General features: G+C 35.2%; 1 protein-coding gene and 1 long non-coding RNA gene across 2 annotated transcripts; both read right to left on the bottom strand.

The window, feature by feature from the left end:
• Window positions 1-206: 206 nt before the first annotated feature.
• Window positions 207-18,225, bottom strand: LOC127846129 (uncharacterized). The gene is made up of 20 exons (XM_052377306.1): window positions 18,047-18,225; window positions 16,763-16,915; window positions 15,422-15,586; window positions 14,618-14,737; window positions 14,185-14,340; window positions 13,684-13,911; window positions 13,271-13,407; window positions 12,560-12,779; window positions 12,080-12,221; window positions 10,977-11,118; window positions 10,143-10,314; window positions 9,547-9,652; window positions 9,162-9,245; window positions 7,981-8,150; window positions 6,990-7,123; window positions 5,643-5,861; window positions 2,697-2,923; window positions 2,153-2,334; window positions 1,406-1,578; window positions 207-344 (listed from the first exon to the last, which is right to left on the bottom strand). Exons 1-20 carry the CDS (start codon window positions 18,180-18,182, stop codon window positions 207-209), a joined length of 3,204 nt encoding a protein of 1,067 aa, XP_052233266.1. The 5' UTR covers window positions 18,183-18,225.
• A 753-nt stretch (window positions 18,226-18,978) lies between these two features.
• Window positions 18,979-21,055, bottom strand: LOC127844744 (uncharacterized). The gene is made up of 3 exons (XR_008032882.1): window positions 20,974-21,055; window positions 19,282-19,365; window positions 18,979-19,037 (listed from the first exon to the last, which is right to left on the bottom strand). It is a non-coding gene; the product is annotated as an uncharacterized LOC127844744 (long non-coding RNA).
• Window positions 21,056-21,590: the final 535 nt, after the last annotated feature.

Genomic DNA, 21,590 nt, shown 5'->3' with positions numbered 1-21,590 from the left:
GGAACAAAATAAAATGACGTGCATAATGTCCATATTGACATCTATCCATGTTTCAAGTTTCATGAAAAAATATTAAGAACTTTTAAAGTTATCGCAGGATCCAGAAACGTGTGACAGACAGACAGACTCACAGACTCACAGAGCGCAAACCATAAGTCACCTCCGGTGAAACCGGTAGGGGACAAAAAGCGTAGTTTGTCCGGTCTTCAAATCCTACCTGCTGTGATTGTCCACGTGATAGCTGGTTTATGACAGCCCACGTGTTCAACAGTCACACCGATGTTTATTTGCGTGCACCCCACGACACGAGGCACACGCTTGCTTATGTGGACAACAGGTTTTACCTAGGTGACGGGGAACAAATAAAATGGCTTTAAACATTATAAAAACAAAATATCAGTAACATTACATAAAATGTATTACAAAGTATGAAAATGCTTTTAGATCGTATGCTTTTTGTTTTTATTTTAGACACACTCAGACATGTACACAACAATAACAACTATAACCCTAAATGATGATTTAGTGGGATAAATAATAACATACGACAGAGTATAAAATTTACGATGTACAATTGTGTCGTCTAATATTGCATTTGTTGTTAAACACTCAACGCTGGAAACTTAAGCAATGGCAAACAAAAATAAATAAAACTTTGTCGTTCTTTCACGGCGGTTGCTTTAGAGGTGATTATCTTATAAAACAAAACTTCCCAATTAATTTCCCTTATAAAACCACAATGGAAACAAATGCCTAAAACCACTGTGTAAATAAATGCCTAAAACCAATGTGGAAATAAATACCTAAAACCACAGTGGAAATAAATGCCTTAAACCACTGTGAAAAATAAATGCCTAAAACCACTGTGGAAATAAATACCTAAAAGCACTGTGGAAATAAATACCTAAAAGCACTGTGGAAATAAATACCTAAAACCACTGTGTAAATAAATGCATAAAACCACTGTGGAAATAAATGCCAAAAATCACTGTGTAAATAAATGCCTAAAACCAATGTGTAAATAAATGCCTAAAAATACTGTGGGAAAAAATGCTATAAACCACTGTGGAAATAAATACCTAAAGCCACTGTGGAAATAAATACCAAAAACCACTGTGGAAATAAATACCTAAACCCTATGTGGAAATAAATGCCTAAAACCACTATGGAAATAAATGCTAAAAACCACTGGAAATAAATGCCTAAAACCACAGTGGAAAAAATGCCTAAAACCACTGTGGAAATAAATACCTAAAACCACTGTGGAAATAAATGCCAAAAACCACTGTGGGAATAAATGCCTAAAACCACTGTGGAAATAAATACATAAAACCACTGTGGAAATAAATACCTAAAACCACAGTGGATATAAATGCCTAAAACCACTGTGGAAATAAATGCCAACCTCGTCTGGATGTGCAACGACGGTGACCTGCCCGGTGACGTAATTGACGTTTGCCGTGTTGCGTTCCGCTTCGTGAGTAATTGTGTTCGGTTTAAACACCAACACGCCTCCCGCAGCAATGTTTGTATTGGTCTCAATAATCAGCATCCGATGAATTGCCAAACACTTGCCGACTGTCCATTGAGAAAGCAAAATTATATAATAATGGTAACATTTTAGCATCAAACAACCATGTAAACAACGTATTGTCATATTATGCCCTAAATGTTTTTACACAGTGATACTGTTATAGAAGTTGTTAAACACTGGGACGGACATTACCTTTGAAGTAAAGAAAATCTTCGAGTAAAAATACTGAAGAAAACAATGTGTTCCTTCTCCACATAAAAAGTGTTTCTTATGAAAGAACTGCAGGACCAACAAAGCCTTTAAGAAGATTCGAAGAATGATCTCTGGGAAAATGCACATACATAACCTCTTATGAATCTTTTTCTTTACTTAACCGTGACAAAAGACGCAATATGTGATAATCTGTCATCAGTGCAAATTCAGATAAGTTAAAACTAACTTATACCAATTAAAGTAAGTATCTTTTGTTTTTAGTATTTAACTTAAGATTTTCATAAAAGATCATTGTAAGCCTATGCATATAGCTTTCGGCTAGGATAGCTTAATGTTTAACATGCACGCAGTTTGTCAAGTCCACAGGAAAGCGTAATGAAAAACTTGATTCTTTATAATTAATACCTGACATAAAATGTGTTGAAATTGTTGCCGCAGTGAAATAGTTCATGCACTGAGTATCGTTGGCCTTCGAGATTGGTTCGTCAAACACCACTTGGGTCTTATAACAACCATTCTTGTCCAGTGTAGCGTTGACCACTTTAGGAGCCGGCATACGCACTGTGAATGCCACGCTGGAGGTCAAACTGAAAGAAAACACAGTATGGAAAAACGTATGATAAAAGGTTAACAACATATCGATGAGGTATGAAGACAATCTTATTCAAATGATTGTTTAGCAAAAACTAATTAAAACCTAAGATATTCAGTCAACCACATACACTTTGCCGATCTCAGCGATATATTTGGCAATAGAAAAAAAAAACGAAAAATGTATATAATGAGCAGACGCATTACTTTTGTACTAGTTCAAAAATAGATAATAAAAACACACCATAATATATAACAAACGAATTAATTTCATAATATTAAAAAAACATAAAGACTGCATGCAATGCCATGAATTGACAGTTTATCTATTGCCGTATATTATTACATACAATGTAACCTTTGCATATTGTAAGCATCCGGGTTTTCAAGCATAACACTTATATGGTAGGCCATTCCCATTCTATTTTCTCCAACGAGGTAATTTGCTGGACATGTGACCGTTGTTTTGTTCACGTATGTTCCTTCCGCGCTTTTATAGTGTTTGCACCCAGCGTTGAGTTCGGAGCATGGGACAAGGCAAACCACTCCGGAAGTATTCACAAAGCCCGTGCCCGTTATTGTAACCTAAAATAAACGAATATTAAAGCTCCCGGAACATTATAAGAAGAGAAATTACAATAACCTATTTTTATATCAGACAATATTATACATTTCCTATACAATACATATTTAAAACAACATTGAATATAAACTGATTTAAGTGAGGATCATATTTTGGAAAAAAAGTCATTGCAAACAGGTTAGGGTATAAACAGGCTGAACAATTTGAATGATTATAAGATACAACGTGAACGAGATAATAAAATGTGTACTGTTTTACATGGCTACATGGATATCGTATTGTCATTATATGGTTTAACAAAACGACGTGATGCGTTTGAAACACGAGAGTTACAGAACAAAAACATTGACATTCAATAATACCACATATTTACTAATCAGTTCCACAATTACAGAGGCATTAGTTGTGTGTTTCTCATATGATAGTCTGAATACGTAACGACAGGAATAATAAAAAAACTATATTAAACATAGGATGTAACTATCTTAATGATAAAACGTAGTCCACTGATTCTTTACCCCTTTACCACTTAGATACGTAGGTAACGATCAAGGTGAAACTTTAGAAAGAGTACACACAAAGTTTTGTAAATAGGGTCCTTAACGTGAAACCCTCTACAAATACTCTTGCATTGTATAGCGAATTGGGTAGATTTCCACTGTATATCGAAAGATACATTAGAATGGTTAAATATTGTTTAAAGATACACACGGTTAAACAAGAAAATTGTAATTCAATTACCGTTTTAAACGAACAATTAAATAACATAAATGTTAACAATTATCGTTCAAACTGGGCCTCTCAAGTGTGTGTCTGATACTTCAATCCACGGGTTTACATGAAATATGGATATATCCAAACTATGTTAGAATAGAAACATTCATCCCTCAAGTAAGAGTCCGACTTCGCGATATCTATATTAGCGATTGGCGATCAGGACTACAAGACTCAACGTCTCTAGATGTATATAGCGAAATAAAACTTCATTTTGAAAAGTCAGCATATATAAGCCAGTTGGAAAATCCAAAATACAGAAATGTATGGGCCGAATTATAAGTTATCATCCCACATATTAAATATTGAAATCAGTCGTCATAATAATGTGCATAGACAAGATAGGAAATGCACGCTCTGCAACCTGAATGATATAGAAGACGAGTTTCATTTTGTCCTAAAGTGCCCCATATATATCCATATTCGGAAAGAATATATTTCAAAATATTTCTATACACATACGAGTATGCTTAAATATGTACTATTAATGCAAAGCGAAAATAAAACTACTTGAAAAAAGTTAGCAACATTCTGCCAACAAGCTTTCCAACTTAGAGAAACGTTAATGTCTACAGTTTAAAAGTATCAAATCGGTGACTTACACAGCACCAAAAGCTTTCATACACCCAAGTCTTGTTGAGTATTCATGTTTATGTATGTTTTTAGCTGTTTTTCTATTTATTTGTTTTTCAAATATTTAATTATTGTATTATTGTTACGAAGGTAATTTGGACGCATACATACCCCTAGACCATGTTTGTGTATGTTTTGAGCTGTTTGTCCTTTTATTTTGTTTTTCAAATACTTAATGTATTATATAATTGTTACGGAAGTAATTTGGTGGCATACATACCCTTAGATCATGTTTGTGTATGTTTTGTGCTGTTTGTATTTGTATTTGTATATCAACTATTTAATGTATTGTATAACTGTTACAAAAGTAATTTTGTCGCATACATACCCCTGGATCATCCATAAAAAATGTCGCATAAATTGTCGACGCTGGGGTATGATCCAATTTAAATTGACAAGTGTATATAGATGGAGATTTTACTTTTAGAACTTATAGATTGCCCTCTAAATAATACGATTTTAATATTCACTAAGGTACCATATCCCTATAAATCAACTATAGTTTCGATTTTCGTATAGGTGGTCAACAAATGGGAAAGTATTAATACTAACACTAACACAATACTTAACTACAGGTAAGTGTAACAAATTTTGAGGTATTATTTTTATATCAAACAGCCTTAACGTTATCAGCATTCTTATCCCATATTTATAAATTTCATTTGACTACGAATGAAAATAACATTCAAATATAAAGTTGGATTTATGCGGTTATTTATGCCCATCATATTAATGTATTTTTCTTTGTTAAACAGACTCAAAGGTTTGAATGCATAAAAAACGAGTAATATCTTCCATATGAAGTTTGAAATAAAAATTATATTCACTAGTGAAACTTGTTGCAGAATAATATAATGAGTGCTGCATTTATTAAACTACGTTTGAAATTATGTTATAACATTCTCACGAAAACACGATAACATGTTTACTCCTTATATTGTAATTTGACCTTTCTTCAAAAGGATTATATTTTTGTATTTACTTAATGCTGTTATTGTATACGATTGCAAATGACGATGAGTTTGATATACTTAAGTCTGAATAAACGATTCTGTTTGTCTGTCTATCTGTCTGGCAAATGTGTAGTCCCTTGGAAAGTTAAATTTAATTTGAGTTTTTTCTTCCTTGATTCAAGTTTTAAAGACTTCATTTCCAACCTTATATACGGGGGTGAGCAACAGATGCTATAAAACCTGAACAGACTGCGAGTTACTTGCAGGCTGTTCTTGTTTTATGCTGTTTGCACATAGCCATATTCACTTCACTTCTGCGTGAGAAAGGTTTAAAAGGGGAGGCGCCAAAGACTTGTCCAACCTCATCGACATCGGTGATTGTCTGGACAGCAGGGCTGATGGAGGTCAGCTGCGGATGAGGGTACACAGTCAGGTACTGGTCCTGGTCCGCACTGGTGAGCGTTGAGCACTCCACAGCGAACTCTCCGACACTTCCGGTTGCGTTGATAACCAGCTTAAAGCGGGTTAGGGCGCCGGCTTGCATTACATTGTCGTGTTTCAACACGACCGGAACAGCGTTCTGAAACAGGTTACCAATTATTGTAAAGAATGCGATTATGAGTCCATGTACGTCAATATGATCATGTCCGAGAAAATGTGTATTATCGCTATTATTGCATAAACAAATCACACATACCAAAATGATTTTAAATAACATTGAAAACAATATGTTTTGTTCATTCGACATCGACAAAATAATGTTATTATTTCAATACAGTGCAAGGTTGTGTTTTACATATGCCTCACTCGGTCATCATCCGAAATGACGAGGCTTTACCTTCGGATAAGCAGTTTTCGATTTAAAATGTGTTTAAACAGTGGATTAATGCAATATTGAAATGCAGCCGCGCAAAGTAAGAAATGAGGAATAATTTTGGAATTTACAGCAGGAACGTTGAAGGTACATAAACAATTACATTTACAGCACAGTCTTTTGAAAGTGTTGAGTAAATAACATTAACTTCAGACGTTGCCAATAAAATAAAGATGTTGTCAAGAGAGTGCAGATGGTATAACTTGAAAAAGTGGATTGAAATAGTCATTATCCCTGCATGCATGAGGAAACTGGTGCTTATTCAGTTCGCCATTTATGCCAAAGACCTATAGATTACATTCTATTGTATTCTATAGGTCTTTGTTTATGCTTGGAAAGTCGTCGAAGGCCTGAGAAGGGAAGTAACTGCGAGTGGACCAGATTATGGATATGAAAAACACAACAGGGCTTGAACGGCACGTAAATCGCATTGTTAATACACGATTTCTCCCGTTCAAGCCCTCCTTTTGCCAAGTTTCTGCAACCCGCCAGAGGGCATTATAGATAGAGTTTATGCAATAATTAAGAAATAAGTTTATATTTGTGGAGTATATACATACTAGTACATGGTTACATAATCCAACGGATTTACTTAAACTGATTGTAAATGCAGATATTTAAATGCGATCAAAACGCAGATATTTAAATGCGATCTAGTTTTGTATAAAATATTATTTTAAGAAACCAGTAAAATAAACATAAACTTGTCCTAGAGGTCATTAGCTTTCACATTTAATAGACTGAGCATTTTTCTTGTATTTTCCTCAAACCAATAACAAAATGATGATTTACTTATATTTTTCTTCAACACAAATAATAACATTGCAGGTTAACCTGAGATGGTGTTTTATTTGTCAGCCGGCATACTGCTGCTGGGTCGGCTGCAAGTCCGGATACATCGAAGGTGATATCCGCTCGACTCTTTGCGAACACGACCTTGGGCTCGATGTTGCCAATACTTTCACAACCTGCAATGTTTCAGAACTGAACATATGAGTCGTGTTCTGAGATAAATGGGCATAATGCATGTGCGTAAAGTGTCGTCCCAGATTAGCCTGTGCAGTCCACACGACTCATATGAATACCAACAACGAGCAGACTAAATATGACCATAACAAATCTACATTTATTTTATTTTATATAATTTTCTAAGGCATTTAATTTATTTTGCACACAGTAAAAATATACTTTATCAAGATGCATTTGTGTATGTAATCAATTTTAATTCATATACATACGAACAAACATTTGAGTATTTCTTTATAGAAACTAATATAGATCGATTAAATTGAAATGTTAGTGATTGTGTTTTTATTACACTTCATTCAGAGGGGGGTAATTGCGTGATAGTCAAGATGGTGACGTCCATGCCAAATCAGGTGTTTTTTGCCATGTTATACCATATATTACTTTAGTTTATTTTCTAGCTGCTCACTTTCCAGCAATACCAGTAAAAAGATTATCGTTTACTTCGCATTAATATTCGCTTTATATCTCGAATATAGAGCGAATATTATTACGAAATAAACGCTAATCACTTTGTGGCTGATACGCTGGAAAGAGAGCGGCATTAGAAACAATAACAAATGTAATGAATGGTATAAAACGACGAAAAATACCTATATCGGCATTGACATCGCAATCTTTACTATCACGTGATTAACACATCTGATACCGTCAATATTTAATTTGTGTTCACAAGTTTACGTCTTCTTTCATATCGCGTCTAGTTCAACTTAAATACTTATATGCCATTTATCCATAATATATTTAACGCTTTCCCTTGAACGGCCATGGCTTGGAAACATATACCAGGCATACGAACCTTCGCGGGCGGCACCAATCTCTTTGCATTCTCCACAAGCGTTGGTAACCTTGGTCCCATTCGGAGTACCTGCGCAGTCCAGGCAGTTGTCATCGCCACACATGACGCCACACTTGTCCACCTGTGTTACTTTCGGATCATTGGTAACCGCGATACACTTGGACGAACACCTAGAAAGGCAGCACACGATGTACGTTAGTAAAATGAAATGACTCTTTTAGCCTACATTCGATTTTTGTTTAGACGTTTTTAAACGAAAAATAAAACGGAAAATATCTCTGATTTGCTGCACAGGCTAATATGGGACTACACTTTAAACACATGCATTAACCCATTTATGCCCAGTGGACTCTCCCATCCTTCTAAATTGGATCAATTTATTTCGAAAATTAGGGATGTCTAGTGTACTTATTTCTATATTTAGACTGTTTATTACTGAAAATCCTTTAAGCAAACAGCGCAGACCCGATGAGACGCCGCATCATGCGGCGTCTCATCTGCGTCTACGCTGTTTGCAATGTCCTTTTTTCAGGACGCTAGGCATAAATGGGTTAAACCATGTTTCATAGAGGAAGGATCAAATGAGATATGTAGGCAATGAATATCCAGCCGTACAAATTGTCATACAAATATGACAACCGGTATACCTTTATTGAAGCACATCGTTTTCCAATATAATTGTACGACTAAAATGGCTACTCAGGTTTACTCAAGCACTTACACAGACAATTTCAGAATTTATTTTTACATAAATAAAAGCGATGTTGGAATTCATATGCTCACTCATGCTACATCAATCCGGGATCTGGAAATGATTATCCATCGTCATAAGTGAAAACTAACGTCGTTTAACAATGACAATTACACTCATATTCAATTCTTTTTTTAAAATATCAAATACACATACAGTAGGCCGGCTTTACCCTGAAGAAACTTGCACAATGCATGAACAGCGTCGTGCGAAAATCGGCCTTAGGGCATATCCGAACAGTCTGGCTCGTGATATGCCCCTGCATCCGTACACTCCGATGAGGAGTCATGCTGTACGCTAATAAGACCACGAACCCTTACGCTACTTAATGGCGAACAGCGTAGCTCTTGACTAGACTGTGCGCATATGACTTAAAAGCCATTTTCGCACGACGAGGCTCTTATTATGATACAAATCGGCAGAAACTCACTTAGCAGATTGAGGGTTGAAATATGAATTTATCTTGAAGCCAGCACCACACTCGCTATCTAGGGAATTTTGCAATGCCGTCACTCTGTAATTGTACATAAAAATTAAAATGCATCAAAATAAAAGAAAAAATGTTCTTAAGTTATAATCACCTATATTAGGGAACCATTAAAAATTGAAAGGGAATTTGCAGAAAAGGCATTTTTATTTAAATAACCTATTTTTTAAATACTATTAACAATCATGGATAAGGATCAAACTACATAAATTTTCCATAACCGACTGAGCATACAATGAAAAACTCTAATTAATTATAACAATAGACTGCAACTTTCAGGAGATACAAAATGATTGTTTGACAAATTAGGCGTCAAGGCCGTAATTACCTCGCACAAAAGCTATTGGCCTTCGCACAAACAGAATTCGAGCAATCGATCTTTGACAAAGCGTTAGCTTTTTCAATGCACTGACCACACACATCCAAAATATGACCTGAAAGTGTACAGAATAAGCGTGAAAAGGTTAAAAATACATGAACACGTATTTTTTTATTAAACATTTTGATTTGGCCATGAAACATGATTCAAAAAGGGTATCGATGTCTATGAATGTACATGTCGAAAAGAGATCTACACAGCCTAATTTGTAAACAATGAAATTTAAGAACATCATCGGCAGGCATATATTTTGTGTTCATTTAAATAAATGCCGACCATTCCAATCAACCATTAGGTTTTATAACGCGTTTGATCACCAAGTAACAAGCATTGTAAGAGTCATCAAGATATGTCTTACTTTAGAAAACAAACCTATAAATAAACTACAAACTACCCGGTAATAACTAATATCTAAATTAAAATAAATAAAAGGCTGTTCTTGAGAAATCGACGTTTACAAACTGTAAATATATGCCACATTTTCCTGTTCATATCCTTACAACGGTTTACAATTTTTATTTGCAAAGAATGCGTATACTGTGTACCTCCCTTCGGAACACCTCGACAATCTTCGCAGCCTGTATGCACACCACAACCACAGACGCCCATGACCTTCTCGGAATTCAGGACGCCATCGCAACCACGTCTGGTTAGCGGAAGGACGATAATAGATTTAGAATATGCACTTTCACTTGGTAAAGTACAGAAACTCGCCATCTGAAAATTTAAAAATACAGTTTTTATGTTAAAAATACCATTTACAGAAACGGCATTGTTTGTATGCAAACCGGAGCATTATCTGTTTTACACTCAGTAAACAATGTCGGCGAATAATACGCATATTTATTGTGTTGCATTTTTGCATTCTATAAAAATATGAGCCTCGCTCTGGTAAAACCGACACGTGCGTAAAGTGTCGTCCCAGATTAGCCTTTGCATTCCGCAGCCTAGACTGTACTTTCGCAAAAATTCCATAAAAGCGGAAAGTGTTTTTCCTGACCAGTTTGTGCAGACTGCACATTCATATCTGGGACGATTCTTTAAGAAAATGTATTAAACCAAGTTTTCGCTGAAAGCGACTCTTATACTACTATACACAATTCTATATTCACATTAACAATCAAACTCATAATACTTCCATGGGCTAATGCTACCCATGTAAGTCACCTTCCAAAACAGCAAAACTTCTTAAAACATGAATTTAACAAAAAAAATCCAGTTCAATGATAGTAAGGGGCGAACTTCGATACAAATCAGTAAGAAGTAAATTTGAACGTACAAAGTGACAACTCACATCAATAAACCAAAGACAGTGTTACGTGTGTTTGCAAATAAACCAATGCTGTAAAAAAGAAAGAATCATTTTGTATGATACTTACGCTGGAGCCTCCAACCCTGTCGCATTGTGTAATGTTGATGTGGTTTGCGTCCATGTTATCAACTTTATCTTTGTCACTCATGTCCCATCCGGCTAACACAACTTTAGGCGCATTTCGAGCTGACCAGGTGATGGCGACACTCCTTTAAATATAAGTCAAGTGTGTGTTTTTTCAAGGTGAACGTCATTTCATTGCGAAGCAAGCATAGAACAGTGAGATATTGCATAAGAACTGTACTAAGATCTCAGACTTGAACATAAATAAAACATAAGCTTATATAATACGAACACAATCGATCACAATACAAAACATATGATTTTCGTACAAAATAAGCATTTGTGAAGTTTGTGTGTGAACATTTTCTTTCACAAACATTCAGTCAAACACACTATAAACATATATGAAGAAGAACAAGAGTGCCAAACTGTCACAAGATACGCCCGTTTGAAGGTTTCGGACACCATGCTAAATGCTTGAAATGCACTAAGTGACCTAGTGACCTAGTTTTTGACCCGGCATGACCCTTATTTGAAAATAATCTAGATATTATTTAGACACAAGTTCTGACCAAATTTGGTGAAGATCGGATGAAAACTACTTCAATTAGAGAACAGACACCATGCTAAATGCTTGAAATGCTCTAACTGACCTCGTGACCTAGTTTTTGACCCGGCATGACCCATATTTGAACTTTACTTAGATATTACTTAGACACAACTTCTGACCAAATTTTGTGAAGATCAGATTAAAACTACTTCAATTAGAGAGCGGACACCATGCTAAATCCTTGAAATGCACTAAGTGACCCAGTGACCTAGTTTTTGACCCGGCATAACCCATATTCGAACTTGACCTAGATATTGTCGAGATACAACTTCTGACTAAGTTTGGTGAAGATCGAATGAAAACTATTTTAATAAGAGAGCGGACACTGCTGTGAACGCCGCCGCCCGCCGCACACCGCCCGCCCGCCCGACCCCCGCCCGCCCGCCAAGGGTGAAACTATAATACGTCCCGTTTTAAAAATGCTTGTATAACTGTAATGTAACCTTTAAATTGCAATGCAAGCTGGTGATGTTCATGTAAAAAGCACATATGCTTACTTTTCTGAGGGCGTGAATCGGAGCAAATCCTGTCCCGACAGTAAGACTGCTTTTGCTTCAGCAGCCCCAGTTGTTGATATGGGCACGGCTTGTAGAGTTTGCCACGATGACGTCGAGGTTCTTCTAAAATCCCACACTCCGCCTAAACAAACATAATGATAACATATGTTTTATAGATTTATTATCATAATCAGGAAAATGGCGTTACGATAAATACTGTTGTCAGACATCACATAAGAAGTTATCTGAAAAGGTTAAGTATCAGGTAATTGTCTGGTCTTCTTAAAAACGAAACTTGCATTGAAACAAGCATATCAGTACAATTATTATTGTATTTTATTATTATGATGTATTCATAAACCATAGAATACCTGTATTCTATTATTATGATATATTAATAAACCATAGATTCATGGAATAACATATACCAGCAAATTAATACAACATGTGCCCACCACAAAGAGGATATTTTAAGCTTACCGATTTCGTTCGACGATACATATCCGAACACCGCTAAACCTAATTTTGTGCCTGGGTCATGATCAGAGAACAAGACGTCAGCGATTTTCTGGATGGAGAAAATGGGCACATCCGGTGCAGATGTGTTGGCGACCATGGATGTATGCGGGTATGACATCGGTTCGACACCGTTCACTAGGTCCTGCGGCTGCTTCACTGGTTTGTCGTTTGTTTGCAGGACCTTAAGAGTAAACATAACATTGACGACTCAACATGATTTATTTGCGTACAAAGATCTACTTCACACAAATCACTAATGATTTGTCGTAGAAGGCACATACTATAAATGTATGGTTGAAAAATTTCGGATCTAAAAGCAATGATTGACACACAAAACAGAACATTCTTTAAAGTTGTCATCTCAATCAATTCGGAAATCATGGTAAAAAAACCTTGAGATGGTTTCCACTCACGTACCGTCAGTTAGGCTGGAGTGTTACGGAATGACAATTCGACTGTATCCGACGATGCAAACCAGAATGTATATATAAATCGTGTAATTTATAACCATTTCGGTTTTTGATAAGCATGACGAAAATGATCTAACAGTTACCATAATATTGTAACAAAAGATATGGTCGTCCCTAACCGACCATGCAAAGTATGATAATTCCTGTGATTTTTTAACCGTTACAAAATGTATTAAAAGGTAGAGCCAATAAGTCATCTTACAGTAACATTGATATAGAATTTTTGGCTTCCCGATATTTCCAGTGAGAAGGTTCCACTAAATTCAGACGCTGGACATATCTTGACAGAATCCGACTTGCTCAACAGGCTCGTTCCCTTTAAGGAAACATCGGTAATACCTGTCAAGAAAAATAGAAAAACCTCATTTACAATGTTCCGATTTTTCATTTAAGCAGTGAAACTGTTTCAATTTGACATCGTGTTATTACATTCAACACACTCGTTAGTTATGTAGTGCTGTTTCTGTTGAACACAACACAATACCATTTCTTATCCAAACGCGCATGTGTTTTTGTTGAAACTGTGATATATGGTCTTAATTGATTGATATTTTAAAAAACATCCTTAACTCCAAACTAACTCTTATTTTGTCACATACGTTGACAATCACATACCATTTCCGGACATCAGTTTTGCTTTAAGAGTTTTATCACTTTGAAGATTGCTCTCAGGAGTAATTGACACATCAACCAGGCGCAATCGAACACTCTCGAGGGCAGACCTCATGGCGCCGATTATAATCGTCTGAGCTTTATGTCCAATGTTGGTGTGACCTATCAATTCCTCGTTGTTCTGTAGTTGCTCTTTGTGCCAATGGACGAATGCGGATATAACTTCATCCACTAAAATGAGAAAACATGTGAACATCCATAATATTTACGTGAATTTCCAAACTAGACGACCGTTTATTATCCTCGCTATCAAGCACAATCTTCGGTATTCAGTACTTTCAAGTATACAAAACCTGTTTTCGTCTTCCATAGATAATTCAACAAGCATATTTACTTTACATATCCAAAAACAACTAACCAAGTACATAATGCACACGTGCAAAGGTTTGTCAATTGATTTCGAGATATAAGCATTTCATTTCGTTTAACATTGCTAATGCTTACCAAAAGGGTAAGATATACTGAACAGATCATCGGGAAAGGCAGTGCAAGGCGCATCCTCTTGAAGTACCACAGTGTTCTTGAAAAGTTTCACCACAGCACCAGAGTCAAGTGCTGCACCAAGCGCAATAAATCCGATCTTGTAGATGTTGCCCTCGTCTGAAAGACAGGGATACAAAAAGCTTATTTTGTCGAATTAAAAAGAGGATACGTGATAAATTGGAATTACAAAATTAGAAGCTCATGAATTCATTCATCTGAAACTATGTTATTTGGTCTATGTTTAAAATACGTACGGATGCTTAATACAACTAATAAAATTAAATAAACAATAAACTTTTAATCTGAACAATTATTACAAAAACAATATTGTACATGTTTTTTTAATATATGAATGATATATGTTTTTTTAAATTCAGTTCAGAAATACCAATACCTTGGGTTTTACTGTCAGGGTCGGACATCAGACAGCGTGTGAGAGTTGTAAATTTGAAGGCGTGTTTAATCGTGATTTTAGACGTCAGTGTTCCCTTAAGAACTGGTCCAAAAGAACCATCTACAAAAACATGTATAGCAATAAATACATAAAAAAAAATCGGGATATACAAATTCTTATAAGTTACTAAGCCCCAAGTGTATTTTTACATTGACTGTCTTAAGGCAAAACTCTCAGAATAGATCATTATTTTGGAAATTTTGTATTTTGTCTAATCTTTATATTGTCAAAAGTGAACATTTCCCCTTTATGTGATTATTGCTGGGCTAAGTTTAAACATCCAATGCTTTGTAGTGACCTTTCCTCGCCTTAGTTTTAGTCATTGCTTAATTTTTGAACGTTGTATTTTACGTATTTTTTACATTAGTCATTTTCCTTACATTAAATACTAACGGCCAAGGATTTATCTCCTAACTATATGTGGGTAGTTTTATCATTTGTGTATATTTAGTTAGCAAATGATTTATGAATGCATATGTGAGATACACCTATCACCATAACCCATCCCATTAGCACACACGGGGTACCTATTGTTTGTATAGGTCCCTAGCACACATTCAGATCATCGTTGACGATTTCTTCACACTTTTTAAAAAAGACAGAAAATACATTAATTAAGATTTTAAAATCATAACAGACACGTTTCGCATGTATAAACGTGTTAGTAACAAAACATCGTTGCATATAGATAATTATGTACACAAATATTTTACATCAAACATGAGTGTGTCAAGTTTAACAAACCTCCTTGCTTCAGCTGCACTTGTTTGACCGCGGAGCAGTCGACAACAATGTTTTCTGGTGCCTCAACCATATCCTTCGGCAGGATTTCAGACAGTGTGAAGCTGTATTCAGTGTTGCTTTTTACTGTATCGGACAGTTCGACAACCTTTGCAGTTTGCTCATTATCTAAGAATGTTTATTTGAAATGTTGTGACCGTATATAAATATAGCAAACGGATTGAACATAAGAATATGACTAAAACAATAAGAGATTGCCAAGCAATATGGTCCCCTACCGGTGAAACTCCACCATTGTCAGTAAATTTTATATTTATTTTTTTACATTTGTTGCCAAAGCAACAACAATTTTGACGAAGGAATAAAATGAATTGACGTGCATAATCTCCATATTGCCATCCGTCCATGTTTCAAGTTTCATAAAAAAATATGAAAAACTTTTTAAGTTTTCGCAGGATCCAGAAAAGTGTGACTGACTGACAGACAGACAGACTGACAGACTGACACACAGAGCGCAAACCATACGTCCCCTCTGGTTTCACCGGTAAGGAACAATGCATTATGAATAACTGCAGCTGCGGCAAAAGGAAATATATTTGAGCCGCGTAGTATGGGTATTATGCTCAAGTCGACCATCGTTGCTCCAGACTAGCCTGCACATTGGCGTAGTCCGGTCAGAAACTAAACTGTCCAATATTAAGTCACGAAGGGATTGTGATCTCATTATAGGTCTGTATGACTCGTCATTATAACGACCCCCATGGTGACTTCAATATGTTAATATTTATAATAAAAATAATTATAACATGACCTACGCTCCAGGAGTGAAATAACGTAATGCTCAATTTTGTTTATTACACGGTTGTTATAACACTAGTTATATAACTGTGAAATAACGTCATTTTTTTGACGAAATGACGTCATTATTCCAGCGAATTTCTTCAGTTAAACTCATTTACAATGGGAATAAACGGTGAAAAGAGCATAAAATAAAAATAAAATGTGTTTGTCATGTTTTAAATAGGATCTTACATTCGTGGTCGTTTTGTTTTGAATTTATTAAACTCGTTTTTATCTTCATTTAGATGACTTGTTTAATAAATTCAATACAAAACGACCACTAATGCAAGATCTTATATGTATTGGCGTGTGTAAATACACGCGAAAAAAGTAATACAAAATAAGCGAACGTGAATACAACTCATGTCAGCTTTCATTCAGGACGATACACATCAGTTGCGAATACCTTTTACAAATTACCAACTTAACTTTTAAATTGTTGTATGTTTTATCGGCAGACTAACGAAAAAAAACGAAATAATTTGTGTTATTTCTTCACATTACCTGGTACCACAACCACAGAAACGTTTCCAAGTATTTCCAGCGTACCGCCGTCAGTGTCGGTGAGTGGAGTAGTCAGGAAACGTCTCAAAGCCTCGATACTTTCTGGGTCAATAAGGCCACGTCCTTCCACAAATGCAATCATGATGTCCCCATCTAAACAAATATTAAATATTTTAAGAGTTATGCTTTTTGTTTATTGAACTGGGGCTTTGTGAAAAACGCGAATAAAATATATGACTTTGTCACATGAATAGCAGCCGTGCCCATGGCTAATTTTAAGGGCACATATCTGAGCAACAAATCGATCTATGAACGTAAGAATTGTGTCTTTCTCATCTGCACGTCATGGTGATGACATATGTCAAGTTTTAAATTCACTTGATTGAAAAATGTGAAAATGATCGCTCCACAATCTTTAAACATTTCATCCTTCTGTCATTAAATGGCTAAGTTCAAGGGCACATTACTCACGAGCATGTTGGTAAATGCATCTGAAAGTTTTGTCTTTCATTTCATTTGCTTATATACTAATTTATGCATACAAATCGTTACGCTCTAAAATATAACATTCAGAAACGTTAAAATCACTGGGGATTCCAAAATGTGACTTTCCACTTCATGGTTTTGACAAGTTTTAATTCATTTTCCGGGTATAATGATTTAATTTGTATGTGCACGTACAATATGCTGAGTCCTCAAAGTGCACGGCAAAGTATTTTGTAACGTTAAATGTCAGTCCTGATATAGCTTTCAACCATTTACATGTGCAACGCTTTGTTATCAAATATTTGAGAGGTAATACAATACAATAAGTGGCAATACATTGACGAATCAGTTAACTTTACATTCGGTCGATAGATACAGAGTTACTCCCAACATTAAAAGCACTGGTTCATTAACCATTGTTTGAACAAACATGGCTGGCTCAATATGGCAAACACTATATGTTTAAAACAGTGCACTTAACATCTGGGCTGGTATTCATAAAGCTCCTATGGCATATCTTTAAATAAGCTGGATTTAAGGAAAATTTTAAAATTCAATTTTCTATTGAAATTCTAATGGTTTCAGGTTTGATATGCCAAAATACTGTTATTCTATGCAATATTTACTTAAATAAACCAACTAAATGAAAAAGACACCAAAATGAAAGAGCAAAATAATTCTTTATTATTCAAGGAATTTTCTTAAGTTTACACTTAGGAGCTGTATGAAGCATACCAGCTCTAACGTTTAGCATGTCATATTTATCAGAGCAGCGCAATATGTTGAACAGCAACCAACCTGCATTGCTCGGTACTATAGCAACTGATTCGGGGCTAAAATCCAATTTGTTGGCTGTCGAAAGCTGCTTAGCGACATGGTTTGCAATGTCAGACTCCAGGTCACGGATTCTGGAGACATTGGTGCTCAAGAACATTTCTTTTGTTACACTTTTACCTTGCAGAGGAAAAGCTATAACAATCCGACCTACAACGAAAGTGGCAACCGTAAGGGAAAACGGGGGTTACTTTAAGATGTTTAATTCTCTACAAATTGATAAATTCAGTAATACACTTCATACTTAGTATTAAATGTAAATCCATAATTTTCTTCAAATGCATGGCGATATTATTATTCGTTTATCCCACCTTTCATTTGAACAGTAATTTAAATAACCGTTGCATTTTCAAAGGGCTATGATTAAGCCAAAACACATAAATATTCACGTTAAAGGGGCCTTTTCACATATTTTGGCATGTATTGAAGTTTGACATTAAATGCTTTATATAGATAAATGTAAACATTGAATATAAAAAAGCTTAAATAAAAAAATAAAAATTACAATTAAAAAAAGAAAGAAAAAAGTGACCCTCAACAGGGCTCGAACCACTAACCCCTGGAATCCTGGAGTAAAAGTCTATCACTTAGACCACTCAGCCATGCGTGCTCATGCAATGATGGATGTAGTTTACACATAATATAAGCAATCCTCGTAGTTTCACAAAATATAACAACAGAACTCTCAATCAACGCGTTGCAATGCTTTATAATTTTCAGGTTTTTAAATCGTCAAAAGATGCATATAATGCCTATTTCAGAGCATTACTGTTTCCTTACAGATATCATAACTAAAACGAAAATTTGCAAATCTGAAACAACTTTTGTTTTAAATTTGTCAATTTACCAAAACGTGAAAAGGCCCATTTAAATAAGGTTACGAACCTGCTACGGACATGCCGACACATTTATCGGCACAATATGGAATGCTATCCGCCTCAGTGCCACAAAGCATCTGTAATGGAGAAAAAAAGCATGACAGAATAATTTAATTGTTTGTCTTGAATAAAACATATGGTAATATGTGCTTGTGTATAACTATTTTAGTTTTAACTACATAAACTCTTTATTCATACAAACTTTTGAAATATGATCAATGTCTGCATTCAAGAGTGCATCAATTTAATAACTTCTATTTTATCTGAATGCGCCGGAAATAAACATAGTAATCACAAAGTAACTCGTCTTAATAATGATACCTGTCCTTCTGGGCAGTTCTCATTTCCTCCTTCGCATGGTGCGTCAGAACAAACCTTAATACCGTCCGCGGTGGAACATTCGTACTGAAAACAATCGAATCTGATGCTGAAACTAACAAACTAAATGAGCCGCGCGCTGTTCGCGTTTTCGCAAGGATTGTCGGAACAGGACGTTAGATTGCTGTGGTGACATTTAAGCTGAAAATATTAAAACTTTGTCTTACAATTTTGCAAATTGAATCTTGACAATGGGCTCAACGAATAACACAAAATACATGAACAACATGTTTTGTTTCCCAAATTAACTTATTTTTATCATGTAAAATCATATAAAGTAACTTGACAAAAACTTGAAAAATAGTGAATCAAAATACAAAATGAGACAATTAAAAATTGACAAGTCGCCAAATACGCGATCGCTCCGCCCACTAAGTTGTGTTTTTATAAAACGCTTATTCCATCACTCCGACAGTCTTTGTTGTGACCCCAATATACGAAATCTGATTGATTATTACGTGAGTTTGATTGACAGCTGGCGAGTGGTCAATTATTGATATTGCCAGTGTATGCACTTGTGTTAAATGGCGATTTAAGATTAATTCGGTTTACAGTTGTGTTAAGGTTTTCGCATGGTTTCTCAGAACAGAACGATCAATTTCTGACTTGACATTACATAAATACTAAATGTAACAACTTTGCAAAATTTATTTTATCAATTCCATTTATGTCCAAACTAGATATCATGGAACGACATTTTTGATATTAAAACAACTTACAACATAAAACAATAGAAATTGTCAAAGTTTTGGAGGAATACCCAGCGACGCCAATGTAGTATTGTGTAGCAATTTGTAACAATGAAAACTTGGACGAATTGGCGAGGTCAGTTTTAACCAACTGGTTTTTATGAAACATGGGTTGAAAAGAACCACAATACAATTTTTTATACTAGATCTTCAACTTTTGGCCAGATTCACTCAATTGACATTATTTAATGAACCTAAGTTTCAGACGTATTACGCGGTTACATTGTTACATAACAAATATAACACATCTGGATGTTGAAATTTAGGGATGTATATTTTTGTTAGTTAAGTCTATAGTAACAATAATAATGTTGTTAACCTGAATATCAGTTTATAACCACGGATAATAAAAATCTTATATACACAATATAATAAAAGATAATAAATGCAAGTTTGAATGTTGAAAGTTTTGATGTATTATACAACTAATCCAGACAAAGTTTGGGCCATGGACAGATATATAGACATACATGGTCAGTCCATTTTACCCGAGTTAACTTCGTATCAGGGATATAACAATATTCAGTAATAAATGATACACTTAAAACATAGCGAACCAGTAAAATACCGGTGTTGCTGTAATGCAAATTTTTGTGCTCATGTGTTCACATGGTTTGTCAAGACAAAACGTCATATTTCCGCTTTGGCATTTGAAGTGCAATCAGCAATTCATCCGTTTTTATTAGACGTTTGAGCAGGGGTCGTTTTCCTAACTTTATAGAGGTCAATAAATACTTATATATTAAAATTTCTAATAGAAAAGATTTGAAATGCATTATTAAATGTTATGTGATTACGAGTGTTGTGAATGTTTAAAAGGTTAATAATTCATTGTATCTGTTTCTGAACTTTTATCTTACAGAGAGGAAAGATTAATATAAATTACCTGTCCTACTGTACATCCTGTTATGCTAAAGTTTTCGCATGGCTTGTCGGTACAGAACGTTCCATTTCTGCCTTGACATATGAACTGGAAACAAAACACAGCATTAAACCATATCGAACAACTGGAACATTGGAGTTATGTATGGGGGAGGAATACACCGTTACGTAAAACAACAGTTAATGCACCAATCCTTTAGGGCAACCTGTAATGTTGAAGTGTTCACATGGTTTGTCAGAACAGAAAGTCATATTTCCGTCTTGGCATTTGGATTGCAACCAGCAATGTATATGTTAAACGAATTGACGAGTTGAGTGTTGCCATTTATTTTAATAGTAGTGTTCCAAATAAAGCTGTGAAAAATAAATATTTAAAAATCTCCGCAGAATTTTGTATACAAGAATAACGGGCAAACATTGCGTTAAAGGTTTCATTGCACATGTTTGATGCCATCCGTGTTAACAATCGTACTAAACGGCTATTAAAGATTATTTCAGTACCTGTCCTACAATGCAGCCAGTTGTATTCAGGTTTTCGCATGGTTTATCGGAACAGACAGTTCCATTTATTGCTTGACATTTAAACTACAAATACAAATGCAATATTCACCAAATTGCAAA

Source organism: Dreissena polymorpha, chromosome 9 (assembly GCF_020536995.1).
Source record: "Dreissena polymorpha isolate Duluth1 chromosome 9, UMN_Dpol_1.0, whole genome shotgun sequence".
NCBI lineage: Eukaryota > Metazoa > Mollusca > Bivalvia > Myida > Dreissenidae > Dreissena > Dreissena polymorpha.
The sequence above is the reverse complement of the archived record's forward strand: the minus strand, read 5'-3'. Positions and strand labels throughout refer to the sequence as shown.